Below are 15,097 nucleotides of genomic sequence, written 5' to 3' on the forward strand. Positions count from 1 at the left end.
GACACGGTGGAACGTCACCTTCTGAACAGCAGCAGCTACGTAGCAGCTCAACATCATTTGTCTTATCCAGAAGCAGATGAAAGGAGAGTGAGTGACTGAAAGTGAACGACCGGGTGGCTTGTTTTGCCATTTCAACGTTCCAAGGTCATATAATATGTCAGTGTGGCTTTCACAGCTTCTTATGCTCCACCAAAGTGGACCAAAAATCTATTGCAGGATTAATGACGTATCCACAAAAAGAATTATATTATAATAACATTTATTTAGTTAAACATTGTGTTGTGCTGGAATTTTACAATGGCTTTAGTATTTCAATGCATGTAAAAGACCAACTTAACATGAAAACAAAGAGGATTCAGAAAAAACATGGTCAGGAAAGAACATATTAATGCACAAGGTTAGATTCATCATGCATGTGTTCTTCCAGCACGTGGTACAGCAACAAAAGCCTTTTATTGTTTCCAGTGGTCAGTGTGTGACCTCACACACTGCAGGATCTCGCACAAAGGAATGTCTACTTGTTGCAAAGGATCTTTACATCTTGGTTACTTCCTCACTTGCTTTCTGCACACACAATCAAACATCCACACACGCACGCACACGCACGCACACACACACACACACACATTCCCCAGCCTCTCAGAGCAGGATGCGGTACTTGAGGGCGCGGGGGACCCTGTTGATGACGAGGCGCCCGTCGTAGCTGAGCGAGGCAAAGAGCCAGGGGTCAGCAGACGACCACTCGGCCGCGTACACGCTGTCCTCGTGTTCCTCAAAGGTGGACACCACGCTGTCCTGTAGGGGCTCCTTTCCTCTGAAGCACACACACACAGAACACAGGGAGGATGAGTTCTGACTCCATTGCATGGGGGACCTACAGTCAAAGTTATTGTGAGGAGCATCTATCTGGTTAGGAAAGCCTCGATGTGAGCTACAGAACAAACATAACTGAGCTCTTTCTACATGGCTCTTGTTGGTGCGGGTTGATTGCTCTCCACGCTGTCCTCCTCTCTGGGACACTGCCGATCGGCCACTGCAGGAGACCGAGGTGGCAGAGAAACAACCCAACTGCAAAGCTGTCCTTTTCCCTCAAGCACCCGTTGTGGAACCATTGTGTCGTTAACAGAAATAACACAAGCAGTCAATCACACGCAACCCCTGGCAACAGCACAGCTACGGCTGGCCCTGGATGGAGTGGCTTTTACACTGGACCCCTCCTAGCTGTTGTTGTAGTATCTTATTTTTGATTTTGATGATTGACTGGTGTAATAACTTGTTGTCACATTTGAGAGGAATCATTTAAATGTGACATATTCATAAAATATAGCCGTAATGTGGTACACTCTCCCTGTAACTAAACCAAATATTGATGTTAATTACTTCACAATTAATACCATGTAACCAATCAAACGTTTCAATTGGTCACCTTTATGAATCTAGACTGAATGGTCTAACAAAAGCACAGCGGTCGGTCCAGGAATTGTGCACACGGCGGTTCTCAAGTTGAATAATCCAAATCAAATTCTGGATTCAGAGAAAAATTGTTCTTACTAAAATTCTTAGCAATTTTGAACCAGAAGAAGAAAAAAAACGTTTTTTGTTGTATGATGAATGAACTGTTGATGTTTGACACTTTTTAAATGATTGTTGAGATTTACTTTTCTTTCTAAAAACTCATTGTGTGTCTCTGAGGTTCGACAAGGTGCTTTATTTCATTTGAAAATATTTGCAGAAACCTGTTATCAAAAATGACTTTTCAATATTTCACTCGATTTCCTGCTTTTCCCTGTGATCCTCACCACCGTCTGTCAGCAGAGGAACACACACCGATATTTGGTCACCTGCGTGTGCATGATGGAAATAACAAGCCTCCTGTATGCTGGTCATATACGTGTATGCTGCTTTCACAGGAACACACAACCTGTGTTGGTATGGGTTCATCATTTTGTGGATAGGACACACACACACACACTCTCCTGCTACAACAATCATTAATTAAATGCAAATGTTTAGAATTATCATCTAGTATTATTGCTTTCCCCAATTTCTCCCAAACTCCACTGCTGTAGCAGTCCTGATGGAAGGCAGCAGCATACGTGTTTGGATTTATTTGATATCAGAGCTGCTTCCCCGGCTGCAGAAATCAAAACACTCCTAAGTGCTCTGCTCATATAGAATAAAGGAACAGGAGATGAGAGCACTCGACTGATGCCATGATGTTGGGGCGAGGTTTTAAGGATTACGTCAATGGACAGTTCACCTGCTAATGGAAAGTAGCGTGCACTACAAGCAGGGTAACATTTGTGCTTACATGGATAAATAGTACCGTCTGTTTATTAAGTATATCTATAAAGGTGCAAGTGACTGGTTTGAATTATCTAGTTTAAACCAGTCACTTGCATCTTATATATTATATTCTGATATGAAGATTCAGCAAAGCTCACATGTTGAGACTTTAAGTCTCAATATGTGAGCTTTGCTGAATCTCCCCCCGGGGGCTTGCACTGGCCGAAGTTTGCCCCTCTCCTGCGGGCAAAGTAGTATCCTGGTGGCAATGATGGTACCAAAAACTAAAGATAGAAAAAGGGAAGTTTCTGCCACTCAAGATGAAAAGAAATCATATAATATGCTACTGCACACAGGTGACTGTAAATGGAAATGCTGACCCTATGTGTCTGGATTCTACACAATGCACCCTAAAGAGAGGTGTCTGTTCAGTCTGCACAATGCCACAAACACCTCCCTTCTCCAAGGTTAGAAGATGAAAAAGTCTGGTTTGTCTGTTCTGGGCGACGATAGAAACGTCAGTCTGTGAAGAGCACAGAAATGAAAGGCTCACTGTTTGCTAACAAACACGCAACCATTCAACGTTTCAGATGTTTATACGCCATTCAATCATCGTGCATACATCCCTCTTAACACCTCCTTTAAACTTAATACAGGACGCTTGCATTCGACTGCCTGAACTGACGTTATCTTTCTATAAGTGCTAAAGTTGCTTTCCTATCAGATAAGTGGCAATTCAGCAGCTTTCTTACATGTACATGTGGCCTCCACTAAAACCAGATCTCATATCAGAAGAGGGAACACATCATAGTCCTTTTGCATCTTTAGGAGAATATTGTGCACATTTCACGATCTGCTGAATCTGGTAAGCATCCGTAGGAGTTCAGAAAGAAGTTGTACGTAGTGTCCAGGTGCTCCCCAGTGACCTCACACAGTACATACAAGAGGGGTCAATAAGTGTATGGGAAGGGTTGGGACCGAAGCTGAGTGCTGGTGATTAGAAAGAAGAGCTCATAATTGTGGATGAGAGTCAGTCATTGAGTGTGAGAGCTGGTGGTCGTGGATGAGAGGGGGAGTTGGACCATAATCAATGGAGGACACATTTTAAAAGCAGTGAATGGAAAACATTACGGGATATATCCGTGCACAGTCTAAAACACCAATTCCACTTTTATCTTTTCAATGTATGTGGAAGGAAGGGTTCTGTATGTTCAAAATACACAGAGCCTTTTGTAATATGCTTTAGCATCCCACAGTGTGTTTCATTAGGCTCAGTAAAAGTGTAATATTTTCACCACAAACAGTCAGTTTACATCGCAGAATGTTAGTGGTCCACATCTGGCTCGGGCGGTTTGTTCTTTTGAGGTATTATGTGACTTAGTTTTAAAGTCACTGTTTTTTATCAAAGGATTAGAGGCTGTTGGCTTTGAAGAGAAAAGAGTAAGGGCTGTCTGATATCAACACCAAAAGGGTCAAATATTTGTTGTATATTTCCAGGTGTGCTGAAATACCCCCACAGCACCACATTGCTTTGCAGCTGCCTCTCCAAACTCCATCTAATGTAGTAAACGCACTGACTATGGAGAACTGCTTCATTCAAGCCCACTGCAATACACCATAAGCCCTGCATGGAATCTGAAAGAGCCCCCATGTGCATCATGACGCAGATTCACACTACAAGGAGGGCTTCTACTGTGCAAATACGTAACCGATGATGAAGGTCATTCACGGATCACCAGGGACGGGCAGAGGACGCGTCATCACTAAAGCATGCATTCAGAAGTCTGCTAATGTTTAATTACTGGGGCAATGAGGGACCCTTTATACACGATATAAACATCAATAATTGGCTAATCAATGTACCGCTCAATGTCAATTCCTTTTCCTCTGGTGTATTCAGTATTGGTGATTACCAACTGTCCTGAAGCATAGCACAAAACCCATGTTGCACTTACCCAAGACCTCGTCACTCGTTCCCTCGCACAACAAGAAAGTGATACCGTGGGCAGGGAAAACCCTTCAATCTGTAAATCCCCAAAACTTTTTACAGCCTGGAAAACCAGAGCTGGTAGGAAAATAAAATGTTGTCACCTTTAAGCGTATCAATGAAGCATCTCCTTCTCTAACAAGGCCGAGTGGTTCCCTTACTTGTCCTCGTGGGGGTTTTCCTCCCCCTCGCTGAGCTCCTCGTCGTCCACCAAGTGCCCGAATGGCTCAGAGGAGATGGACACCATGTTGGAGAGGATGAGGCGGCTGTCACTGCTGGCCGTCAGCACCAGCTGGTCATGGCTGTGGTTGTAACGGACGCTCCACACCCTGGGATGGAAACAAAGCGCACCAGAGGACATGTGATCACGCAGCGGTGTGGCACGCATTCACACATTGTTTGGATCTTTTGTTCCAAACAATGCGGTTTTCTATGTGGAAACCGATATTAATATAGTGAAGCAAATGTACGGTGCGACCACACAGGCTGCAACACACACACACGCACACACACAGTCGTGGCGTCTGTCTGCATCTCCCTCTTTCATGCTTTCGTGCCCACACAAATCATGCAGAAAATGCAGCGTTCTCACAGAGGGATTCACAGCAATTATGCCCCTCTAGGTGTAGACTCAGATACCAACAATTGAGGATTTGGTACCTTTCACTCGATATTCGGGCTCAGTTCACGAGCCGATGATCATAATCATAAACTCCCTCATCCTGGTTTGTTGCCCTCTCTGTGTGTCCCCCTCTTTCTACTCCTCTGATTGTCCACCGTGTCCCCTCTCTGGCTCTTTTTCATCCTCTCTGTGTGTGTGTGTGTGTCTCTGTGAGCCAGGGGCGCAGCTCAGAGTGCGGTACCAGTTCCCTCACAGGGAGGGATTGAGGGATAACGGAGGCTGTTGACAGGAAATCAGCCCCGGCCACGCCGTTCCCCGTGCTCCCCTAATCCGCTTCCCTGCTAAAAAAAAAATAGTCCCTAATACCCCCAGCAGCCCCGAGGCCATATCCTTGCTGCGCTCCGGAAAGAAATGAGCGCCTGCAACACACACACACACACACACTCCTCTGCATCGCACTAAAGAGACAAATACACACAGGCATGTGCATTATAGGAAGAATATAACACACTCAAATGCATGTAGCCACACAAAGAGATAAAAAGAGGGCCTTTGCAAAAAAACACAGATGAGATGGCACACACGTGCACACACACACACACACACACACACACACACACACACACGCACACACATAGACACGTACGCGTGCACACACTGACACGCATGGCCGCGCACACACACACACACACACATTCATACTCACGCGCACCTATCTCCTATCTGAAGAGATCCCATCTGCAGTCATCTACAGTTATGGATATGTTCGGCAAGTATATCTTTCTTCTGGAGATAACACCCCTCTATGTGTGTGTGTGTGTGTGTGTGTGTGTGTGTGTGTGTGCCTTTATCTTTATTTATTGGTGTGCTGCAGTAGTAGCCTAGTTTGGCTCGCAGGCACACTGATCATCTATTCAGCTCACACAGGAGAGGGAGAGTGTGTCTCCCATGCTCACACACACACACACACACAGCCATAGACACAAATGTACACACACTTCAGCAGCACACCACGTTGAGCTATTAGCCCCGCCCCCCCCGGGCCTCTCCGAGGACGAGCTGGTGCACGACTCGGTCCTTCGACTCGCACTGACTTGACCCCCACTGACAAAATGAGTAGCAGCCTATTTAATTCCTAATTAGTGTACAAATACCTTTTATTGCACAAGGAGTAGTTAGGGCATTTCATTAGTAAGGAGATAAAGCCATTAATAAAACCAAAAAACAATCAAGAGGGAAGCACTGTTATCTCCATGTTTATCGTTATTGTTTCTGTGTTTTACTGAATGTTCCTGAATAACACTCCATAGTGTGTAAAAGGCCTCCTTTAACCATCACACACTGACTGTATGACTGTACAAGCTCCCTGCCTGTTCACTCTCCTTCATCAGGAGTTCCAAAGTACAGCAGGGACAATCTTCCACACTCAAAGAAGAGATATGTTTAAAGGGTGAAGTTGATAGCATCAAGAGTTCATTGCATTATATTGGAGTTAATTTAAACTATGTCGAGGCCCACTTACATAACTTCCGTTTTAACGCTGTGATTGTGTCCCACGGCCTCGTTGAAGGGATGATTGTGGAATACGGTTTAAATGTTTATATTATTTAAATTCCATTTTCATTTGCCACCCGCAGAACACAAAATGACAAGACATAAGTGAGAATATACAGTATGTGTGTTATGTAAGCAACATGTACATCACATGATAAAGTGATGATTAAAAAGATGTGGGATCTTTAGCCTTTACAATGATCTCTCTCTACATTACATCCCAAATAATAAGAAGTCAACAGAGCTCTGACCCTTTAAACACTTGTACTGCCTCAGATGAAAGCAGGCTTGTGTGACACTGACAGTGGAAACTTCCCCCCCCTGAACCTGGACCCCGGTCCACCCACCAGTGCGAGTGCTCCTCCAGGGTCTTGACGGGCTCCTGGACGTTACGGACGTCCCAGAACTTGACCTTGCAGTCGTCTCCGCAGCTGGCCAGGTAGTACTGGCGGTTGGGGTTGAAGTCCAGGTCACGCACCAGCTGGCCGTGGGCATTCTCTATGCAGTAGATCTGACTGGAGAGGGAGAGAGGTGATTAAAAAGAGAGGAGATGACAGCAGGAAAGGGGGATGAAAGAATTAGGATGGAGGGATTAGAATGAGAGCAAGAAGCCGGGGTCAGAAGTGATAGAAGTGAGTTGTGGAAGACAGGGGGGGGGAGAGATATTGATATATGAAGGAACAACTAAAGGAGATGAGAGAGAGAGAGAGAGAGAGAGAACCTCCTGTGTCTGTCAGTGAAGAACAGGCTGAATAAAGACACCCCCTGGTAAATTATAAAGGCAAGCCTCATGACCACCCTGCTACAGTGAAGGTAACAGAATGGCATCACAGAGGAGGAGGGATAACCACGTTGCATACACGTGGACACCTCCACCTCTTCTCATGCCCTCCTCGTCTCCTCTTCTTAAATATACACTTTAGCTTCCGATTTTCTCTTTTTTTGCCTCCTGCTCTGAGCGTATGACCAATTTTCTTTATGTAATTGCCATGGTTTCAAGAGCCAAATACAGCTATTGTGCTGGTCATCTTCAACAGGTTTTAGTTATAACTTCTCAAGTAAAGGGTACAGATCAAAGCCTAGCCAAAAGGAGGGTGGATTTATTACTGGAGTAGATAAGCCACTCTCACACACCAATAGCTTAGTTGATTGGGGCTCTAGCACAGCTTTTGGGGGTTGATCTGAACAGATTTTTACTGACAGAGAATGGACGGATACTACGTCAGATGCCTCCCCCTGCGACAGGTGGGTTTACTAATACCAATAGCCTTAGAGAAGTGGATACCAGAAGAGGCTAAAAATTCTCAAAATGAAAATGGGAAATTTATGAGAAAAGAAAAAAGAAAATTCACAACAGAAATACCAACAGTACATATTTGTCCAACCTGCACAGACGGATGTAAAACTCAATTAATTGATTTCTTGCATGGATCAGATATCAGACAAATATCAATTCATTTCAAAATTGAAAATTATTGCATGTCTTAGGGCTTCGGGATTCTGGCCACAGTTTATTATTCTTGATTTTCAGGCTGCTGAAAGCATCCATCACAGTAAAGGTGTCGTGTTTTCTTACTTAACTGCAACCGGAATTTGTCTTATACAGTCTGACCAAATAGCTTTAGGATTGTAAACAACAGTGAAGACCCACTTCTGCAGTAGCAGTCCTTCCATATGCATGTTACAAACCGTACACATCAATGGTTCTGTGACTAATAAACGTCAGCTGTGTTCGTAGTGGTTTTCTGAATAAAAGACGGACGCTGCAGATCAACTGGGTGTCAGAGAAGTGAAACTGTTTGACTAAACCAGCCATTAATTAGATCCAGCGCTCTGCCTCTGCCATGAACGCAACACGAGAGTGCAAAGAATGGGCTCCTTGTTGTTTCCTCTCCAGGCCAGCCGACCCAGCTCAGCAGAGTGGAACGCCTCAGTGTTACGGCCCAGCTGGAGGCCAACAGCAGCTAGCCAGCTAGCTAGTCACCCCCGCTGATCACGTTAGGCAATTAACATGCTAATTAAAAATCTCATTAAAATATAAGAGGTATAAGAGAATGACCTCAGGCAGACCGCTGGGCTTCAATTAGGTCAAGACGTCTCAGGGACTGTGGTTAACTCTGTCTGTGTGTGTGTGTGTGTGTGTGTGTGTTTGTGCGCTACCACTGAGCCGCCCTTTGGTGTCGGCATATGGAGCTTGACAGTGTTGAAAAACTTCCACTGAAATGTGGTGTATGAGGAATCGGGCCCAAATGAGTGGGCATAAATCTGCATCAGGTGTGCACATCACATGTATAAGAACTGATTCGAGGTTATAAGGCTTTGGATCAGCATATTACTTAATTATGAGCTGTGTCCTACGAGCTGAATCTAGCAAGACCGTGGCCGCGCTGTGAAGCTCCATGGGCCCAGAGTTCATGAGAGAGTTCCAGTTTGACTTTGTCCTGTCCAAAGTTTTACTCACCCCTCTTTATTAATGGGGATCAAAGGGGAAAACTCCTTTTGGGCCGGTTCCATATTGATAGAACACAAGCTAGCGGCGCTTTTATCCGAGCTTTCATCCGTCCTCCCTGCTACCACCTGTCATCTATGCCACCGGTCGTCTTCTCTGCTCAAATCCACAATGGTCGCTGAGGCGTATCATATCAGCGCTGGAGTATTCACGTTAATGACGTTATTCAAAAACAATATTTGGACCGTGTCATTCGCAAGGACCACTCAATTCCTCAATTGATACCAATATCAAAAATGTTATCCCTGTTTGCCAATTTGTATTAAGCTGACGTTTTATATTCAGTTTTATCTTCCTCATCACTCACACTTGTTATTTTTATGGAATACAGATTTATTCATAGCGTTCATGGAACCCGATGTGAAGGTAGACGAGGAACTCAAAATAGAAATGGAATATACAATTGTGGGCCGGGGCGCATGATTTATTTACAGTGCCCCCTCCCTCTCCTGTGTGGGACTTTGAGGTAAAAGGCGTGACCCCGTCGGTGAATTGGACGCTACCCGCCGCGTGAAAAAGGAAATGGAGCAGGAAATTGGGTTAGTTTGGCTCGTTCCCTCTCTGGTGTCTCTGAGCAGTACCGCCCCACGCCCCACGCAGAGCACCAACGCACGCCCACGCACAAACCACATACCACCACCCCCCCCCCCACAGCTAATAGCAGAGAGACCTGGGACTTTCTCCGGTGTGTGCGAGTTTGTGCGGGTGCAGAGGATTAGAGTTGTGGCCGGCCTCAGCCAACCAACACACTCAATCCCAAGTCATCCAGCCGGCGAGGCTGAGAGTGTGTGAGTGTGTGTGATGGGGTGGTTGATGAGGGGACAGGGGACCTATTACACACATTGTTAGCCGCACACAGATAAAAACATCACAAGGGAAAGACTGTGCCTAAAATACTGTTATGTGTGTAAATACAGAGGGAGATTTAGGTGTGTAAGAAGGAAGCTACACAGGCAGACACACAAGCACACATTTGGCCATCACTGACACACACACACATACACGCACACATTCAGACTGCCACACACACGTGCACCCTTCTCGCTGAGCCCGGGTGATAAACGTCTCTGCTGAGGGGATCGACTGGAACACAGACGTTCACAGCCACGCACAAGCTCTCACAAACACACACACACACGCGCGCACACACTTCTGTTTCTATGACAACTGCTGTGGGGAGGGAGGGGAAGAAAAGAAAAATCGAAAGAAGAGAGCAATCATTTCATCGCTGATCAAAATTAGAGCCTGGCTTTGAGATGGAGCTGGCAGAAGAAGAAAGATGGGAGGAAGATAGAAAGCTAAGAGGGAGGGAGGGAGGAAGAGAAGAGAGGGGGCGGTAGACTCTCCCCCCTGCGCAAAAGGGATGAATGCTAGCCTAAATGAATGGGGGGGTATCGATAGTTAGCAAGTGGTCACAAAAATGACAACAAAGTACCATGTTCCATCTTTACATCCGCTACACTTGGTCTTGTTGTCATGTCGATAGGAGCAGGTGTGTTCAGGGACCAACCCAAAAGTTTGGCATTGCAATGGATTTCCCAACAACCAGCCAATAGGGATGTCCTTGTAATTCTTTCCTTGTAGTACAGAAAATAAATGTATTTCTAATAAACAATAAAGGGTTGGCAGGTTAATAATAAGGTTTGGTGCATTGGGAAGTATTAAGGTAAGGGTTGCAATACCCGGCCGGCTAAGCCAATAGCACAATGGGAGGTACGGGAACGGAATGTGTACCTTCGTCTAAAATCAAGCGGCCCCCATTTTAATATAAATTTCAAACCATCGGCAACCATTAAACCATCATTGGAAACTTAAAAAAAAAAAAAACTTTTCATTTCAAGGCCAGGAGGAGGAGCATGTGAAAAGGTCACACATGATCAATATGACAGTCGTCGGGTTCAAAAGGTCAACCTTGAATCAATGCAGGCATATGGGACCCTCGTCTTTAAAAAACCCACATAGCTGCATTCTTTTGCATAATGACTGACTGTTGGAATGTGATATCCGAGGCTCCTAATGGGCACCACTTTTTGCATAATGGCAGTCTATTTGAATACGTGAATAAAATCTGATGGAAAGGGCTTTTTGAATAATGGTTTACCTTGGGAAATCATTATGGCACAGCGAAGCGCCGCCCCATCTGTTGCCCCGAGGAGTGAAAAGGGCTGTTTGCATCCGTCCCCCCCCCCCCCCCCCCAGGTGACGGCATGTGATGCCTTCAAGTGCTCGTCTGCACCAACAGACAGCTGGCTTTTAACCTGGACTGTGAGGGAGCGAACAGCGCCATTATCAGTCATTCCACCTTCTCCTACTCTCTCGCTGTCTGCCCCCCCCCCCCGCCCCCCCTCGTCTTCCTCTTGCTCACATATGCACCAATACACACCACAGGGAGACGTGCAACGCGTTCATGCTTCACTGCAGCACTGCGCTGCTTCTCAGTATGCCCCCTGCAGTGCATGGTATGGCCGCAAGCACGACAGCTACTACACAGCTCTGTGTGTGTGTGTGTGTGTGTCCTCCTCCCCGTGTAGCTCCAAGAGGGAATTCAGGGGGAGACAGAGTGGAAGGACGTGTCCAGTGACAGGGGTCGGTCTCTCTCTTAAGAAAGGCGCTTTGACAGAACATGTTACTTGTGAGCGCGTGCATTGTTGTCCCCATGATTGCATTTACAGCATAAACTAAGACTGACGTGGTGTGTTATAATTCAATTAGAGCGGCATGGTTCCTCAACAACTTCCGATTTCAAACTCTTTCTTGTCAGCAGACAAAAGCTCTTTTGCTGTAAATGGCTCTTTCCGTGGTTGTGGATGATTTTGACACAACAGAGGGTCTGAAACCGTTTCAAAGGGAACAGAGAGAGGATCACTGCAGGTTCCCTTGTTTCAAAGTGTTTTTTTGTGATATTGATAAAATAACGTATGGAATGAATATAATACGTCAGTAAATAATGAAGCTAAGATCATCTAAATGAGACTACCACTGTCATTAAGGCCACTCTTCTTCCTTCAAAGCCTCATTGTGTATTCTCTGGCTCTACATAGAGTCGCGTAGTACTACTATGTAGTAAAAGTATAAAAGGAGATTTTCTTCCACAGTAGTCCAAATCCAATGGAAAAATCCCATTTATTTTCGGGGAACTAGAGCGGTACTAACTTCCAGGACTTTTTGTCTTTTCGCAAGAAATTGACACAATCTCAGAGGGGAAGACCCCGTTTCGAGGAAGGGGCAATCTAATAGCAGTTGTGTCACTCGTCACGGGTAGACCTTTTTTGCTATTGCACGTGGGGGAGACCAGTGTAAAGGCACACTGTCAAAAGACTTTTGGACTCGGACTGCTCAGGTGCAGTTGTCTTTATTCATGACATCTACAATCTCTACAAGCTAGATCATGTAAATAGTTTGGATGCTAAATTGTTATCACTGAGGTTTCCATGTGTTTAGGAAGTCACCAAACTGTTCCTGCATAATATCAATTCTGCTGAAATTCGCTAGTCACCATAAGCCACTGAGCACATTTAGTCTCAAGCGTGTGTTCATTCACTTAACTTTCGAGGATGATTTTTTTTCCGTCATCGCCACCAGAACATAATGTATTTGTGTACGTGTCTGTGTTGAATGAATATTTATTGAGTTCACATATTATTGTAGGCTCAAAAGACCTCTTGTCGAAATGGTTTTTGAAAACCTATTCTATTTAATTCCAGCGAGCCGGCGTAGGGGCCGCAGGCAGTGTGCAAAACACGGGTAGTCTCAAGGGTCCGAGGACTCTTGTATGACACTGAAAGACTCAATAGCTAAACTTTAGGGCTATGTGAAATGATAAGTGTGGTGGCGGGCGTGGTTTCGGCTCGGCTGCAGAGGGAGAGAGAGGGGGAGTGGCTCCGGGAATGGTGACAGCTGGAGGTAATGAACCTCCAGCTGAGAACAATTGAATGAATGCTTCCCGGTCTACTTAAGAGGGACGGGAGCGAGTGAGAGTGGTTGGTGGAGGCGAGAGCAAGCCGGAGAAACACAATAAAAACTATTTCCGACGGTGAACCAGTGTCTGTGGGTCATTCCGTTCCCCCCTATAGTAAACCCAGTTGTTACAGTGGCGCCCAACGGGGAGGGGGGACAACGATGGACGACAACACGCAGGAGATGCCGACCCAGCCGTTTGTGGCGCTGGGCCGGATGATCGGGGAGCTGGCGGCGGTCCAGCGCGACCAGGCGGAGACCAACCGTCGGTTCCTGGGGGCGCTCCAAGCCCAGGTGGGGAGACAAGCCCAGGCGTTGGAGCAGCTCGTGGGGCGGCCCGCCGCACCCCCGCCGGCGCCCGGGATGGCGGTGTTGGCCGGGCTGACACTCCACCGGCTGACAATGGAGGATGACGTCCAGACATACCTGGAGGCCTTCGAGGCGACGGCGGAGGCGTGTGGCTGGCCGGAGGACGAGTGGCCGGTGCGGCTGTTACCGCTCCTGACGGGGGAAGCGCAGACGGCGGCCATGGGGCTCCCACCGGCGGCACGACGGGAGTATGCGGCCATCCGGAAGGCCGTGGTAGACAGGCTGGGACTGCTCCCGGAGGACCACCGCCGCCGGTTTCGCGAGGCCAGGCTGGGGCCGGAGGACCGGCCGTTTTCATACGGACAGCGGCTCCTGGACGCCGCGGCCAGATGGTTGCTCCCGAACGGGCCGGGTGGGGCGCAGGCCGTAGTGGAAAAGGTGGTGTTAGAGCAGCTGATGGCGGGGCTCCCGGAACGGACGGCGGCGTGGGTGCAGTGTCACCGACCCCCGACCGTGGAGGCAGCGGTTACCCTGGCCGAGGACCATCTGGCGGTGCATCCCAGCGGTGGAGGAAGACAGCCGGGGCCAGCGGAGCGACCCACACCGGCCCCGCGACAGGCCGCGTTCCCCCCGGCATACTACCCACGGGCAGCAGCAGACGGCGGCGCCATTCCCAACCCACGGGGAGTGCAGCCGGGGCCAGCGGAGCGACCCACACCGGCCCCGCGACAGGCCGCGTTCCCCCCGGCATACTACCCACGGGCAGCAGCAGACGGCGGCGCCATTCCCAACCCGCGGGGAGTGCAGCCGGGGCCGGCGGAGCGACCCACACCGGCCCCGCGACGGGCCGCGTTCCCCCCGGCATACTACCCACGGACAGCAGCAGACGGCGGCGCCATTCCCAACCCACGGGGAGTGTCTCAAACGCCAGGGCAGGCGTGCTGGAGGTGCGGGCAGCCGGGACACCTCCGGAGAGATTGCCCGCTGATGGAGGTGGGGCAGGTGATCCGGGTTGCCGGCGCCCCAGCACCCTCCCCCGGCCCGGGAGCGACGTACCGCGTTCCGGTAAGAATCCAGGGGGGTATACGCCAGGCGATGATTGATTCGGGCTGTTCACAGTCTATGATCCATCAGAGCCTGGTTCGGCCCGGGGCATTGGTGGAGGCATCGCGGGTGAGGATTAGGTGTGTGCACGGGGACATTCACGAGTATCCCATGGTATCCGTAGAACTTAGGTCCAGGGGAAAAAAATATAGGATAAAGGTCGCGGTTAGCTCCCACCTGACGCACCCCGTAATTTTGGGAACGGATTGGGAGGGATTTAACACACTAATGGGGCAGGCTGCGGGGGTGCGTTCACGGCCGACAGGGATATGCGGTACGTGTGCGGTGCTCAGCGGTGACGCGAGGTCGTCCGACGCTGCCGAGGGGGAGGGGGAACCGGCGGAGCCTCCCGTGGAGACTCCGGCGGTTCCCGAGTTCCGCTCCATGGAAGATTTTCCACTCGAGCAGTCTCGTGACGATACTCTACGCTCAGCCTACGACCAAGTGATAAAAGTTGATGGTCATCTGGTGCGCCCTGACGCAGCACAGTCGTATCCGCACTTTTCGTTGATTAGGGACAGGCTGTATAGAGTGAGTCGTGACACTCGGTCGGGGGAGGAAAACACCCAGTTGCTGGTGCCGAAAAGCCGCCGGGAAATGATTTTCCAGGCGGAAAATCATTTCCCGTAATCAGGGAAATCACGGAAAATCATTTTCCATAATCCGATGGCGGGTCACATGGGATACGGGAAGACACTAGACCGGATAATGACCCGATTTTATTGGCCAGGCATCCGGGGAGACGCGCGCCGCTGGTGTGCGTCCTGCC

The 15,097-nt window shown here is 48.2% G+C and overlaps 1 protein-coding gene across 2 annotated transcripts in view; it reads right to left on the bottom strand.

The window, feature by feature from the left end:
- Nucleotides 1-242: 242 nt before the first annotated feature.
- The window catches only part of eipr1 (EARP complex and GARP complex interacting protein 1), a 42,929-nt gene continuing 28,074 nt past the window's right edge, over nucleotides 243-15,097 (bottom strand). For both annotated transcript variants that reach the window (XM_037486726.2, XM_062557376.1), the window contains 3 exons: nucleotides 6,797-6,964; nucleotides 4,435-4,602; nucleotides 243-814 (listed from right to left, as the gene is read on the bottom strand). In XM_037486726.2, coding sequence (XP_037342623.1) covers nucleotides 640-814; nucleotides 4,435-4,602; nucleotides 6,797-6,964 — 511 coding nt within the window. In that variant the 3' untranslated portion in view covers nucleotides 243-639. The remainder of the gene's footprint in view (nucleotides 815-4,434; nucleotides 4,603-6,796; nucleotides 6,965-15,097) is intronic.

Source organism: Pungitius pungitius, chromosome 14 (genome assembly GCF_949316345.1).
Source record: "Pungitius pungitius chromosome 14, fPunPun2.1, whole genome shotgun sequence".
Classification (NCBI taxonomy): domain Eukaryota; kingdom Metazoa; phylum Chordata; class Actinopteri; order Perciformes; family Gasterosteidae; genus Pungitius; species Pungitius pungitius.